The sequence below is a fragment of the Danio rerio genome, chromosome 5, assembly GCF_052040795.2.
Source record: "Danio rerio strain M-AB ecotype USA chromosome 5, GRCz13ab, whole genome shotgun sequence".
Classification (NCBI taxonomy): domain Eukaryota; kingdom Metazoa; phylum Chordata; class Actinopteri; order Cypriniformes; family Danionidae; genus Danio; species Danio rerio.
This window is the reverse complement of record NC_141025.1, coordinates 72,730,001-72,747,123: the sequence shown is the minus strand read 5'-3', so window position 1 is coordinate 72,747,123 and position 17,123 is coordinate 72,730,001. Positions and strand designations below refer to the sequence as shown.

General features: G+C 35.6%; 1 protein-coding gene across 50 annotated transcripts in view; it reads right to left on the bottom strand.

The window, feature by feature from the left end:
* kcnt1b (potassium sodium-activated channel subfamily T member 1b) overlaps positions 1–17,123 on the bottom strand; it is a 163,973-nt gene that overhangs the window by 85,901 nt on the left and 60,949 nt on the right. For all 50 annotated transcript variants that reach the window (XR_015491916.1, XR_015491917.1, XR_015491918.1 and 47 more), the window contains 4 exons: positions 6,137–6,216; positions 5,793–5,898; positions 2,203–2,295; positions 493–541 (listed from right to left, as the gene is read on the bottom strand). Coding sequence is in view for 46 of the 50 variants with exons in the window: in XM_087254322.1 (XP_087110448.1) it covers positions 493–541; positions 2,203–2,295; positions 5,793–5,898; positions 6,137–6,216 (328 nt within the window). In the remaining 4 variants the exon portion in view is untranslated. The remainder of the gene's footprint in view (positions 1–492; positions 542–2,202; positions 2,296–5,792; positions 5,899–6,136; positions 6,217–17,123) is intronic.

Here is a 17,123-nt window from a genome sequence, read left to right as displayed (position 1 = left end):
GAACCTTTTTTAGTTTGGATGAAATAAAAGCAGTTTAATTTTTTTAAACAATTTTTAAGGTCAATATTATTATCCCCCTTAGGAAATATATATTTTCCATTGGCTACAGAACAAACCACTTTTGTCCAGTAACTTGCCAAATTAACCCTACTTGCAAAGTTAACCTAATTAATCTAGCTAAGCCTTTGAATTGCCCTATAAGCTGAACACTACTATCTTGCAAATAATTAGAAAAATATTATGTGCTGTCATCATGGCAAAGACAAAAGAAATGAGTTATGAGAAATGTCTTATTAAATCTATTATGTTTTAAAAAAAACTCTTCTCTATTAAATTTGTTTAGATTTTATGTTTAGATCCAAAACAAACCTTGTTGTGTAAATAAGAAGATTCTTTAAAATCAAATGTTTCCATTGTGACTGAAACCTTAATTTTTTAACCTTAATTTTTTAACCTAAAAAAATAAATAAATAAATAAATCAGACAACCTACCTGTATCGCCCATACAGGAACTCTTCTATTCACCCAAAATATTAACTCCCTTCAAATCAGAAAAACACAGAGTAGTGAAAATATATACAAAAAAAAAAAAAAACATTTGAATTAGTTAATAATAAGTTTGCCATGAGCAATTCCAGCATTATGGATGTGATATCTGCTATAAATCTTTCTCAAAGAGAAAGTATAATGTATGTTATACTGAAACATCTGTTTATATTTTCCAAAACAACTCACCACAGAGTTACAAGATCAGAAAAATTAATTTTATTTAAATTTTAAATGAGGAAAATAAACATGCGCTATGGATGTGACCTAAAAAGTATGTGAGTTTGCAGTATACATGACATGACAAAAGTCTTGTCGCCTATCCAACTTTTAGGAGCAACAAATAATAACTTGACTACTAGTTGATCATTTGGTATCAGAAGTGGCTTATATGAAAGGAAAAGGCCTCTAGATTACGCTTATTTTACCAGAATAAAATATGATCATGCCTTGATTTTGAATTATTTAATTAGGACAGTAAAGTATAAAGCTTTAAATAATCTAGATCCTGTTTATCTAACCCACCTTCTGTCTCGCTACAATCCAACCCGCTCTTTAAGATCTCAAAACTCAGGGCTTCTGGTAGTACCTAGAATAGCAAAGTCGAGTAAAGGAGGTCGAGCCTTATCATTTATGGCTCCTAAACTCTGGAATAGCCTTCCTGATAATGTCCGAGGCTCAGACACACTCTCGCTGTTCAAAACTAGATTAAAGACCTATCTTTTTAGTAAAGCATACAATCAGGGCATCACTTAACGGTGTGATACATGAAAGTGCTCCACACAGGTTTTTTCATCTAGTTTATATACACTATGAACAGCAGCTACGCTAATTATTCTCTTTATTCTCTATTTTCATCTAGGGATACTCATCCCGAGGCCCTCAGATTATGCAGCACCACTGATTTGATCCAAGCCCAGTGATGTGATGAACCCAAGGTTCCCATAATCCTGGACCAGGCCATATCCCAAACAGCTGCTGTGGTGGTCATTGAGGAGTGGAGAGCATGAGACTGATTCCTGTGACGCTCCATGGACAGACGAATCTTCACTGAGGTCCAGCATCCTCCTGCCTCCGGTGCCTTGACTGCAGCTCTACACAAGACGTTTGGCCAGAGGAGAAATGGTTATGCCCAACCGAGTCTGGTTTCTCTCGATGTTTTAAAATTCTTCACTTTCGCCAATTGGTGAAGTTTTTTCCTCGCCGCTGTCGCCACTGACTTGCAAGGTTCGGGATCTGTAGAGCTGTGCATTGATGGATTTGCTCTTCAGTGCTTGGACTATCAGTACTGATTAATAAACCACACTGAACTGAGCTAAACTGACCTGAACTTAAACTCTAAATACTGAACTACACTGTTTCAATTTACTATAATCTTCTATGTGAAGCTGCTTTGACGCAATTTACATTGTAAAAGCGCTATACAAATAAAGGTGAATTGAATTGAATGAATTGCCACTTGTGTGACTTTGTTAAATTAAATACAATCATTGGAAACATTAAAAGAGACATTTTTGAGTATTTTAAAATACGGTAAAACACTTGCTTACACACACAAAAAAAAACTTTTGCTATCTTGGTGAAAACTTTATTTTTGTCATTGCAAGATTGACATTTGCATGGAATTGCTCAGTCAGAAGCTGAAACATCTCTCACCAGTTTATTTGTGTGGGATCTGCGGTCAGGTTTGCTGTATAGTTGGCACAGGCTTTGCTGCACAGAGCATCTGTGATGTTTGCGCAGTGTTTCCTATAATCACGATAGCAATCAGTTAGTGCACGACACACATGAAAGTGAAAGACATCAGGGTTATAAGACTGCTGACTCCGGCATAACGGACAGCCTGAGAAAACCTTACTCAGTAACCCTTTAGATCACAATTCACGGTATTAATAAAGCATAAACTAACACTCCTAGCTTAATAAACTACTAATATGCTGTTTATTAATAGTTAGTAAGGTAGAAGTTGGGTTTAGGTTTTGGGTAGAATTAGCGATGCGGAATAAAATCATGCTGCTAATGAATAGTTAATGTCTTAATAATAGGCAGGTAATAAGCCAGTAGTTGTTAGCATGAATTGTGACCTAAACCATACCTCCTAACAGTGCCATTTTCCCCGGTGGTCTCCCATATTTCAGACTTCTCAGCTTTTTGGTACAGTCCAAAAATTAGCACAGTAAAGTTTAAAGCTTTAAATAATCTAGATCCTGTTTATCTAACCAACCTTCTGTCTCGCTACAATCCAACACGCTCTTTAAGATCTCAAAACTCAGGGCATCTGGTAGTACCTAGAATAGCAAAGTCTAGTAAAGGAGGTTGAGCCTTCTCATTTATGGCTCCTAAACTCTGGAATAGCCTTCCTGATAATGTCCGAGGCTCAGACACACTCTCGCAGTTCAAAACTAGATTAAAGACCTTTTTAGTAAAGCATACACTCGGGGCACCATGTAACGGTGTGATGCATGAATGTGCTCCACAAAGGTTTCTGCATCTCGTTTATATACACTATGAACAGCAACTACGCTAAATATTCTCTTTATTCTGTATTTCCACCTGGGGATTCTCTTCCCAAGGCCCTCAGACCATGAAAACCAGTAACACTTGAGATTACAATTCTCAGGGTTATTAAACCATAAACTAACATTCCTAGCTTAATAAACTACTAATTAGCTGTTTATTAATAGTTAGTAAGGTAGAAGTTGGGTTTAGGTTTTGGGTAGAATTAGCGATGCGGAATAAAATCATGCTGCTAATTAATAGTTAATGCCTTAATGTTAGGCAGATAATAAGCCAGTAGTTATTAGCATGAATTGTGACCTAAACCATACCTGCCAACTCTCCAGTTTTTTCCGGGGGTCTCCCGTATTTCAGACTTCCCAGCTTTTTGGTACAGTCTGGCTAGTTTTTTGGTTCAGTCCCCATGTGCACCGAACCCAATGTGCAACCATCTTTATACCCCCTCCCTGGTCTTTAGTTCGCGCGCACATTCACCCCGCTCTTCACTTCACCCAACAACCCCCCACGCCTTTCACTTTGCGAGCATCCGCGGATAAAATCTTCTGGATTTTATGATCCGAATGTTGACAGGTATGACCTAAACTACAGTGCTACCCTCTCTTTTGATTGTTGCTACTCTAGCTTCTGGCATGCCTGCACACAAGCACACACACTGCTCTCTCTTTCTGTCACACACATTTTGATTCATTGCCCCAGAGTGATTTCTGTGACTGAGAGTGACTCTAAAAGGACACTTCAGAACGAGAAGTCTGGACTCGTCCCGAGAGCCGATCTCATGCTATTTCAGCACAGCATTAATGCGCCTCGCTTCAGGATGCTGCTGTTGTCGTTGCACCAAAGAGATGAAGCAAAATCAATATACAGCAGTTAGTTCAGGTCTCAATTTGAAGACTTTGTGATAAGATTGTAATTGATTTATTATTGATTATGACTCATATGATGATTTTAAAGTGGTCAATCGACCAACCCAAGCTCATTCTGGAAACGTAGCCCCGCGGACGTTTCTGGAGACCGCGATTTACGTGGCCGGAGGTATGTAAAGGCCGCGTTTGGTTTTTTTTGAGCGAACGCTGCGGGGCGGTGTGGCGCCGCTCCGCCCCTCCTCTTTGCGCTCGCCGGCCGATGGCTCGCCTCCGAGTGGAGGGCTTTCCCGATGCAATCAGTTTGTCCGCTTAGCTCACAGCGTTGCGTCGGCGGAGCGAAGGCCCCGGAGGAGGAGCCGGAGCCGGCCGCGGTGGACGACGACCAGGATCGAGTCCGGGGAACAGCAGGTTCCGGAAATCAGGTAAGACGAAAAACGGAATCCGAAAAATAAGGGCGAGAACGCGGCGGGATCCGAAAACGCGGTCGAAATCGAAGACGAGGGCTTTTGCTTTTTTTTTCCGATCCGGCGGCTTTTCGCGCGAGAACGGCGTGGGCGCGAACGCCGCGCGCTCCCGAGAGGCGCCCGAGACGCGAAAAAGTGCGCACAGCGGCCTCTCGCGGATCCGCGAAAACAAAAAAACGCTCGAATACGTACCTCCCGGGACGTAAATCGCAGTCCGCAGAAACGTCCGCGGGGCTACATTTCCACAATGAGCCCGGGTTGCAATCGACCCTTCGCTAAGCCACACCCAAGAATCAATCGTGGCTTAGCAACCGTAGCTAGGCGCAGGGGCTCTGTCAAGCTTTCGAGAGATGGAAACAAGCCTTGTTGTATATGGATTGTGCAAATCTGATACTCGGTATCCTAAAAGTTTGGAGAGGGTGGTGGAATTTTTTCCCTTTTTAAAACCAAAAACCCAAGAGGAGAAATGCCAGCGTGGATCAAGCTCTGTGAGGGGTGCTAAAGGAGTGGCGAACTTGCTTCTGTGAATGACTGTCGCCTCATGGTTCCATCCAAAAGAGGGAAGAAATCACTTTCCCAAACTCTCGCATTCAATCTGTCCAGTTGGTAGAATGAACTCCCTAACTGCATCAGAACAGCAGAGTCACTCGCTGTCTTCAAGAAACTACTAAAAACTCAACTATTTAGTCTCCACTTTCCTTACTAATCTGAAATTCCCTCTCAGGCTCCACCGCTAACTACTACTACTACAAAAAAAAAAAAAAAAAAAAAAAAAAAAAAAATATATATATATATATATATATATATATATATATATATATATATATATATATATATATATATTACTAATGTTTTGCTTCTTACACTTTCTTTACATACCTGAAACTTGCCTACAGCACTTATTCATTGTTGATCTTATAGTTGTGTAAATTGCTTCATTGTCCTCAATTGTAAGTCGCTTTGGATAAAAGCGTCTGTTAAATGACTAAATGTAAATGTTATTTGAGCTTCAGTAAATCCATTGATTTCGCCTTTCTGGCTGTTCTTTCTATGAATGAATTATGTAAAAGCACTGTCCATGCTTGTTTCCTCGTCGATTAGTAATGCAAAATTTCATTGTGCTTAATTACAATTACATCCAAAGATGCTTCTACTTTATTAACTTTTGGTGAATGTAGCCTTGGCCAGGAAGAGTTGATGTCATCAAGCGGTACCCAATGATCATTGGGTGTTTCAACCCTAAACCGCAACACCCTAAACATTGGTGGGTCAGCACTGCACTCGAACCAGTGACCTTCTTTCTGTGGGGCAAAAGTGCTAACCACTGAGCCACTGTGCTGCTTAGTACATCATAATTCATGTAACTTGTCACCGTTTTTAAGTATATATGTCTCTTACTCACCGTGCACATGTGACCTGGTTAGTTGGATCATCAAGTGAGACTCTGATTATGTAGAGCAGGCATGTTAACAACTTTAAGGAGAGGTTGAAGAGGCGTATTCTGAGACCTGCAACACAAACCATGAAGTATAGCGGCTCATATCGTACAAAAAGTCCTTCTGGAAAATGTATTAGAAATAATTCAGCAAACCATCACACTTAAAGTACCATCATAAATCTACACAAAGTCACCTTTGCTGTTAGGATTAAGGCCTTGTATACAGTGTGTGATATTCAGAAACCATAAATGTCTTGAGTATTTTTTATGTCTGCGGGAATGAATTTGGTTTTGTTGGTTTTACTTACTTGACCTTTGGTTTTTGATGAAGAAGAGCTTCAACCTCTCCTTAAATGTGTTTTCGTTTACGTAAAACTCCACCTGCACCCTGTTGGAAGGAAATAAAAGTCAAATGATGGATATGATTCTTCATTTATCGTTTGTGTGCAGTAGTAGTAAATATGTGAGTCTGGACTACAAAATATATTGCAGTGGTATATTTGTAGCATTAGCTAAAATAAATGTATTGTATAGAGATATAGAAATAGATATTAGAATATTAGGTAGATATTATGGATAATGAAGACATTTTGTAAATTTACTACCATAAAAATATTCACATAATTTTTGATTAGTATTATGCATTGCTAAGCACTTTATTTAGACATTTTTGATTAATAAAAAAAAAAAATTAAACCCAGAGATTCCACATTTTTAATATTTGTATCTTGGGAACATATTTTCCTATCACAACAATATAAAAATCAATGGAAATCTCATTTATTAATCTGTCTGATTGTTTATCAGAAAGGTTTTAAAAATATTGACACTTGTCATTAGTTTTGTGGTCCAGGGTCGCATATTGAATATTGCATGACCCCCCAAATTAACTAAAAATAAATAATTAAATACTTAAACAAACAAATTGGACATTTAATAATTTACAATAAAATACATAATAATAAATATGTTTAATAATAATAAATAATAATAAACATTAATAATAATAAATAAATAAAGCATTTAATGACAATGACAATAATAATAATAATAATAATAATAACATTAATAATAAATAAACAAATAAATTATACATTTAATCACAATAAAACATAATAACAACAACAACAACAATAATAATAAAAATAAACAAATAAACAAATTAAGATAATAAAAAAACATTTAATCACAGTGAATCATTAATAATAATAATAATATTTATAATAATAAAAACAATAATAATAATAAATAAAACATTTAATCACAATAAAACATTAAAATAATAATAACATTAATAATAAATAAACTAAGAAATTACTGATTTAATCACAATAAAATAATAATAATAATATTATTAACAACAACAATAATAATAATAACAGTAATATTAAATAAATTAATTATTTAATCACAATAAAACCTAATAATAATAATATTATTATTATTATTATTATTATTATTATTATTGTTAATAATAATAATAATAATAATAACAACAACAACAATAACAACAATAATAATAACAGTAATAATAAAAAACTAATGATTTAATCACAATAAAACATAATAAAACATAATAATAATAATAATAATAATAATAGTAATAATAATAATAAAACAAATTGGACATTTAATCACACTTGTTCACACGCAAACAAATCCAAAATCATTTTTAATACTGATGCCATTTCAAAAGTGTCTGCATTATGCATCTTTTCCAAGTCAATTCCATAACGTACAGCTGAATGCTTATGGCATATAAAACCTAATCTACTGTGCAAATAACTTCTTTCAATCTCCGGATCCATCTTAAAAGATATACAAGAGCGTTTCAAATTTATCTGGACATCTGACAGGAGACATTAGCAATGGTGCTGCTTCAAATGAACTCTCGGCAGAAGTCAACTTCTCTCGTCTGCATCTGAATGTTTCACCAGGCACGATTTCCATTTCTAAATATACAATAGCTCATCACATCATGCCAACATCCATCCAGATCCAAAATCCAGCAATCCAGAGCAAACACATTACATGGTGGCGTCACGAAACCTGAAGTGTCAACACCTACGCGATGCTGTATTTTGATTAATCACATTGATGCTCATCATGCATATCAAAAATAAGACGCTTGTAAGATGAATCTCAGAAAAAAAAACTCAGAATATTGAAGACTCTTTTCAGGAACATTCTGTCCAGATGCACTTTTAGAATTGATACCGGCATAAAATCATGCAGCTATTGTCATTTACTTACGAGAGGTTGTAGTGTGTGCTGTACGGTAAGCAATTTCAGCCATTCTGATAACCATAATCAAGAACTCTTGACACATCAGCAAACCAGGAATCAAAAACACATCTATCTGAGCATCTCGTTTACATGTCTACTACTGTACATTAGTAGTGCATGTTTTTAATTGAAGGTTCTCTTGAGGTACTCTAACAATATTGGAGTACCTCAAGGGTCTGTCCTTGGCCCATTGTTGTTTACAATGCACATAAATGATCTTCCAGATTGCTGCCCAGGGGTTAACTGCCAGTTACATGCAGATGACACAGTCATCTATGTGTAAGTTTAACCACCGTGCCGGGCAGGTGAGCAACTGACCCAGTCTTTACAACACATTTCAAGATGGCTTGAACTGTCTCATTTAATTTTGAATGTCAAGAAAACAGTTTCTATGTGTTTTTCTATAAGAACTAAACAATTTTGGAGTACCTCAAGGGTCTGTCCTTGGCCCATTGTTGTTTACAATGTACATAAATGATCTTCCAGATTGCTGCCCAGGGGTTAATTGCCAGTTATATGCAGATGACACAGTCATCTATGTACAGCTAAAACACCGTGCCGGGCAGGTGAGCAACTGACCCAGGCTTTACAACACATTTTAAGATAGCTTGAACTGTCTTATTTAACGTTGAATGTCAAGAAAACAGTTTCGATGTGTTTTTCTATAAGAAATAGGCCTGTACGGGATACATTTGAAGTAATTAAAGAAGGGAATGAATTTAAGTATCTTGGCATAACTCTAGACATATATTTAAAATTTGATAGTCATGTTAAATATATGAGTAAGAAAGTTAAGCCAAGTCTAAACTGTTTTCGGTTTATTAGAACGTTGTTAACATATCACACTGCAAAATTATACATGCACACAATGATACTCTCTCATTTGATGTATTGCATTACATCTTGGTCACAAGCCTCTTTAACTACATTGAAGCCTATTGACTTAGCAGTTAAAATTATGGACGTAAAGCCTATGCGATGGCATCATTGTGATGTTTTATGTAAACATAAAATCTTTAGTTTTGAAATTTAGTTATCTTAAATTGGTTTTTAAATGTTTAAATAATCATGTTCCAATCCTGTTTTCTGAGCTAATCAGTCGGCATCAAACCTCCCACAGAGTTACACGGGCAACTGCTAATGGTGACTGTCTAGTGCCAAAGTGTAAGACCTTATTTGGTCAATCTGTCTTCCCTGTAAAGGGAGCCAAGCTGTGGATTGATTTACCGGTGATGCCACGATAACCAGCGATCGTACTCCTTAGATCGCTGGTTCTCACTCACCAAACCATGGACTACACTTCCGCCTTTGATGGACTACATATTCATAAATGCACTCGGGTCCAAGCCACACATGCTTCCTCATCTAAATTGATTACAGTCACACCACCTGAGGATTGTCAGAGACTGATTGCACACACTATTTAAACCACACACTCACCCATCCAGTTTGCCGAGTCTTGTTTATCTTAGATGACATTACAACGCATTACTCCTGTCTAGTTTTCCTGTGTTTTCAACCTAGCCTTGTATTCTCGTTCTCTCTGCCTGCCGCCTGCCTTTTGATCTCTCGCCTGTTTACTGAATACGATTCTGGACTGTTTCCATATACCTGTTTACACCTGTGTTGACCATCGCTTGCCTGACAACGAGTAAACCTGCATATTGGATCTTACCCCAGTTGTTTGTGTCATCCCCCCGTCGTTACAGGTGAGCTTAAAATCAGAAAGTAATCTAAATGTTTTTAGTAGTGCTCTTAAAAAGGGGTTAAAAACAAAACAGCATTTTTTGTCTACTGTTAGTTGGTTGGATCATGTCGCCTTTGCTTTTGCCTGCAGTATTTTTTTGTAAAGAATTGTAACGTTGTGTATGTTTTTATTATATTTCCATTTTGTCAATTTTTAAGCCTCCTGTGGACAGGTGTTGAGAATTAGCAAGTTTGCTAAAACACTTAAACAAATGCATTTGGTTGTCCAGTGTAATTGTGATGTCCATGTCAAACAAACAAATAAATAAAATAAAAAATGATCACTATTTAAAAAAAAACTGCATCATGGTTTTCAAAAAAAATATTACGCAGCAAATTTCTGAGCATTAAATCAGAATATTAGAATGATTTCGGACAGATCGGGAGACACTGAAGGCTTCGATGGCTGTTAAAATAAACTGTGCATAATAACATTTTCCTATTTTCCTATTTTGCAGGATTATTGATCAAATTCCTGCAGTGAAAGTGAAACTCAGCTAGTGACCCCATATTCACTGTAATTGCCCACAGAGCCATTTTCAATGCTTACTGTGCAAATTCATGCATTTTACACTCCAATTTGATTGGCAGTATATAATCAGTGCTAATAATCTGCTGTTCTAAAACAATCTGACAATAACTCCTAAATGTGCCGATAATACATTTCACCCATTGGAACTAATTATTGACCAATATATCAGTGCATGTTTACAGAATATCATGCAAAAAACTTAAGAGTTAAACACAAGCTGAAAAATTTCCACTGATTCCAAAAAGATTCATTTCAAGAGATTTCCATTTCAGTTATATACAGTACACTCTACTGTATATCTGCATGCACATTTATAAAACCTACAGTATTATGGTCAAAAAGCTATCATGAGATGATGAATATTTGACAGTATGTGTTTTACAGTAGATGCAGCAAATGATGCAGCAGAGAGTGATTCTCTTGTTTGTGTATTGCACTCATGGCATTTCTCAGCCAACCTACCTGAATTTCAGTGTTTACTGTCAGACATATTTTTAGAGACTTCTAGATGAGGTAACACACAAACACACACACACTTTTTAAATGCAAAAAGATAATTTACCCAAAATGGTATTTTTGCCCTTAATAACTGATCCTCAACTTTCTTTCTTTGGTTTGGTCTCTTTAAATCATTAAATGTCATTATTTTACCAAATAGATGTACCTGTAGTTATACAAAAATGTGTCTCAAATAAAATCAGGGACTGGATTACACATTTAATAAAGACAAGCTGAAAAATACTAAACTAAACTAAAATAAAGATTAATTAAAAATTATGAAATGTAATAAATTAAAATAAAAAATAAAATAAATAAAGTAAAAAAAACTTTTAAAAAGTTATTAGAATAAAATAAAATTATTTAAATATATATATATATATATATATATATATATATATATATATATATATATATATATATATATATATATATATATATATATATATATATATATATGTATGTGTGTGTGTGTGTGTTTGATAAAGTTAATTCAATAAAATGAATAAATAAAATAATAAATAAATAATAATTTATTTATAAAAAATAATTAAAATAAAATAAAATAATAAACAAAAAATAAATTTCAAAAAGTTAATTAAATAAAATTCAATTAACAAAAATAATTATATTTTTTCACATAATAAATAATTTAAATGTTATATATATATATATATATATATATATATATATATATAAATTATTAATAAATTAATACAATTAACAATAAAAATATTAAAAATCAAAAATAAAATTTTAAATAAAAACTTCATAATAAAAATAAATTAATTTAAATAAAATAAAGTAATAAACAAAAAATAAATTTTAAAAAAGTTATTTAATTCAAATTCAATTAATAAAGAATATAATAAATTTTTAAATAATACATTTAAAATTATTAATAAAAAGTTAAATTAATTAAATATAAATAAAATAATAAACATAAAATAAATCATAAAATAAATGTAAAAAAGTTAAAAAAATAAGATAATAAAATAATATAATAAACATTAAGCTAAAAATAAATAAAATAAAAATAAAATAATGCATGTGCTGTAAACTAATGCACTTGAATATTTGTATCAAATGTAAAAATGTAATAAAAAATTTAATTAAAAAAATAAATATTAAAATAAAATAAATATTAAATAAAATATATAAAAAATAATCCATGTGTTGTAAACAAATACATTCTTAATATTTGATTCACATTAGAATTTGTATTTAATTCAATCTACTACGATCTACAAATTGCTTTGTTTAAACATTTGAAACACTCAGCTTCATATATTTTCCAACATAACCAGCCTCTCTTCAAATTACACCACTAATGCCCAGATTGACGGTGCATAATATATCCTAAAGCTTAACACAAACACTTTAAATGCCCTTTAACAGCTGCAATCACTGTGGTCTGTGTTCACTATAGGGATCATTATATGGAGTATGTTTGCTATTAGTGATGTCACAGGCGTCATCCTAATGGTAGACTAGAGATTCCCAAAAGCCCTTTACATTCGCTGAGGGCAACACATGATGTATATTGCGGCAGTAATTATAAGTATAGAGAAAAAGAGAAAGAGAGAGAGAGAGCAATCCAAGCGAATAGCTATTGTTTCCAGCTTCCTCTGCTCAGTCTCTATGGTGATGCCTTTAAAACAGGCTCTGGTGACACATTTATGCAACTGCACATGTTTGCAGAGCTGAGGATTTGTTTTGTCGAAGGTAATATAAGTTTGCAGTCATAAACCGCTGCCCAGAGTAATGCACTACAATCAAACAAACAACCACAAAAGCTTCTTGAGAGAACACCAGCATGAATTTCACAGATTTCCATACAGATCGTTTATGTATGTGGTTTTCTGCAGATTCGCATCTAATGTTTGTGTATACTAGCATCAGCCAACAGAAACAGTATATATCATTTATGTATATATGGTTTATATGGACTTTCCATAAGTGTAATGTATTTTAAATACTATGCAAAATACGTATTATATGGCCTCTACCCCATACCCAACAAAACTGTGGCATTTTTAAATGTCTTTTGAAACACAGTCCCTCCCCTGCCGTCCAAAGATAATATGCTAACCAGTTAGCATTTTGGCAGATCACACACTGCATCTTTGAGACTCAAAATCAAATCCACCCAGAGTCGATGTAAACATCTCCAACAGCATAATGCTTGAACATTTTGAATCAGAACACAAGTCATGTCCTTATAAACCACCTTAATAGTAGACAAGCAATGTTTTTGAAGTGTTTCAGTAAGGTTTCAGGGCTCATCACAGTACAGAAAGTGAAAATAGCCAATCTGCTCTTAGCTGCTGACCAAGGGTCTTAGTGCGGCATTCGACACCATTGACCACAATATCCTCAAAAATCGCTTAAATTCCACAGGTGTCCAGGGACAGGCTCTACAATGGTTTAAGTCATACTTAGCTGACCGTTACCAGTTTGTGAATATTAATGGGCAGCTTTCACAAGTCAGCCCAGTAAAGATATGGGGTGCCTCAAGGATCAGTTTTAGGCCCTTTGCTGTTTACAATATACATGCTACCTCTGGGAGACATTATTAGAAGACATGGGATCAGCTTTCACTGCTACGCAGATGATACTTAATTGTATTTCAACTAAACCTGATGAGACGTCTGAACTGTCTAAGCTAACTGAGTATATTAGAGATGTTAAAGCCTGGATGACCAACAATTTTCTTCTCTTAAACTCAGACAAAAGAGAATTATTACTTATTGGGCCTAAATCCTGTACACAGCAGATCTCGCAACCCGACCTACAATTAGAGGGATACAAAGTTAGCGTTAGCTCTACTATAAAAGATCTGGGTGTCATACTAAACAGCAATTTAACTTTTGAAAATCATATATCCCATATCACAAAAACTGCCTTCTTTCATCTGAGAAATATTGCTAAGTTATGAAGTTAGTCTAGAAAAGCTAGTCCATGCTTTTATGACTTCTAGGCTGGATTACTGTAATGCTCTGTTTGCTGGCTGCCCAGCATCCTCTAAAAACAAACTTTAGCTAGTAGAAAATGCAGTTGCCAGAGTTCCTACCAGGTCTAGATAACATGATAATATAACCCCAATTTTATCCTCCTTACACTGGCTGCCAGTTAAGTTTCGTATTGAGTTTAAAATATTGCTTCTTACCTATAAAGCTTTAAATAACCTAGCTCCTGTTTATCTAACCAACCTTCTGTCTACAATCCAACTCGCTCTTTAAGATCTCAAAACTCAGGGCTTCTGGTAGTACCTAGAATAGCAAAGTCTAGTAAAGGAGGTCGAGCCTTCTCATTTATGGCTCCTAAACTCTGAAATAGGCCAAGGCTCAGACACACTCTCGCAGTTCAAAATTAGATTTAAGACCTATCTTTTTAGTAAAGCTTACACTCAGTGCATCACTTAGCGGTGTTATACATGTGCTCCACACAGGTTTCTTCATCTCGTTTATATACACTATGAACAGCAGCTACGCTAATTTTTCTCTTTATTCTCTATTTCCACCAGGGGATACTCATCCCGAGACCCTCAGACTATGCAGCGCAACTGATATGATCTAAGACCAGCAACGAGATGATCCCAAGGTTTCCATATACTGGACTAGGCCGTATCCTGAGCACCTGCTGTGGTGGTCATGGAGGAGAGGAGAGCATGAGACTGATTCCTGTGACGCTCCAGGAACTGAAGAGTCTTCGCTGAGGTCTGACTGCAGCTCTGCACAAGACGTTTGGCCAGTGGAGAAATGGTCATGTCCAACTGAGCTTGGTTCTCTCGAGGTTTCTTAATTCTTCACTTTCGCAAATTAGTGAAGGTTTTTCCACGGCGCTGTCGCCACTGGCTTGCATGGTTGCTGCGCATCGATGGATTTTCTCTTCAGTGTTTGGACTCTCAGTAGTGATTAATAAACCACACTGAACTGAGCTAAACTGACCTGAACTTAAACACTGAAAACTGAACTACACTGTTTCAATTTACTATGAGCTTCTATGTGAAGCTGCTTTGACACAATCTACACTGTAAAAGCGGTATACAAATAAAGGTGAATTGAATTGAATTCAACAATCATTATACAATTTTGTGGCCTTGCAAACCACATAAACAAGTCCACACACGCACACACAAAATCAAAACTTGTCGTTAAGTCTTCACTGTGACAGAAATAATTGCTCTGGCGGATTGTCAGACATTAGACAGGACTGAAATGATAATTGCAAGGAAATCCATAACACTTGGTGCCAACATGGAACAATAGAGCTAGTCAATAACAGCTGAACTGATAGTAGTTCAGTCTCGGTAAAAATCTTTATTCTCTTGATTCCGGCAGCCCCAAATATACCTTCAGTCCACCCACGCTCGCCAGCTCTCCAACAGACAGATCCTCTATTTATAGTGCGAGGAGCATAAATATTGAAGGCTGTGTGCTCGTGTCAGCCTACTTTACAGAGCAATCCATGGGAACAAATGTTTAAAGTAAGAATGGGGACATTCGCATTGCTGTGTACAGCAAGAGACCGCAGTGCTGGAGTACAAAATAAATAATAAATCAAAACATTCATATTTGTAACAGAAGCAAGAGCTGAGAATCATGGGTAAATACTATGCTCTTTGGTAGATGAGTTATGATATTATTTTGCTTGATTTAAGGAAAAACTCACTTCGTTTTGGCATTTTATTTCTTAAAAACAAGACAAAATGTTTTGCTTGTCAGAAAATTAACACACAACAGATGAACATAATTAACTAATAATGGGTTAACAAGTGGGGTGGGACTAGACAATAGACTGGAGAGCGCATGACAGAGACAAGACATGTGCTCACATAAAACAGGACAAGAACATGCAGCCAATGAGAGAACTCATTAACCGCATGTTCATGACCAGCACGCAACCACAATGTAAACACAAAGCCACGTGCTTTGACAACAGACGCAAGACACGAGCGATAGATAAATACCTTACCGTGCGCTCACACATTTGCAGCGCGCATGCTTCATCTCAGCGTCAACCAAAACCGAAAGCAACTAGACAAAGACGCTGAGAATGAAACAGCGCGATGCTGACCGAACAACACAAACAAGAGTACAAGAGCGCGCGCATCCAAGGCACGCAGAGCCCGCTCACATAGAGACACACACAATGACAGAAACAGGACAAAACAGGGCTAGTGTCCAGATTCCACCACCAAAACAAGAATTCACAAGACCAGAGTGGCAGAACCCTGAAAGAAACAAGACAAAAAATCTAAGTAAGAAAAGCATTTTTTGCAGTGAACTAAACAACAAATGCATTATATTATGTTTTATAAACATTTAATAAACCATTCCATTGGGATTTAACATACAGTGGAAGATGATTCCACCAGTTGGGTATGAGTACAGCAATAATATATCACTTATAGAATAATCATATACAGTTGAGGTCAGAATTATTAGCCCTCCAGATAAATTTTAATTATTTTATAACTTTTCCCCAAATTATGTTTAATGTGGAGATGATTTTTTTCCTAAACATAATAGTTTCAATAACCAATTTCTAATAACTGATCTCTTTTATCTTTGTCATTATGACAGTACATAATAATTATGACTTCAACTGTATATCAGAATCAGACCGGCTGCCCTTATGAAGCACATTTAGAGGTGGCGGATGTTGTGCAACTTCATGTCATGATTGTGGTTAGTATGTAAGCAGCAAATAGAACATCGTTATCAGCGTAGTTTTCAGTTTCCTGTCTCTAAAGGCTTTCTGATTCAAATCAAGCTGTGAATATTTAAATGTTGTTGATGCAACTTGTGAAACTGCTCTATTACCTAACATAATAATATATATTAGCTCTATGTGTTTATATTTAGTTGTGAGTTCTCTTTGACCCGTAAAGAGGAAGCGGTTCAAATCAGGGCACAGGTGCTCTTTTAAGGGGCATTTTTGCCACAGTACATCTCCATCCTCTGAAGGTCACGCACACTCTTCCACCAGTGACTCATGATTCACTCTTTGTCAGATAGATGTTTGAGACCAGTGCAGAATGAATGTGATCTCCTCTGGACATTTTAATATTGTAAAATGTGTGCAATATTGACAAGCAGGACTAATAGTGTATGCATGTCTCGAAGTAAAACACAATCTCACGGCAATTCGTAACTTTTTAATTTAGTGGCTAATTCGTATGAACTCATATGATCTAATTCGTACAATTTAGTACGATTTGCTTATCA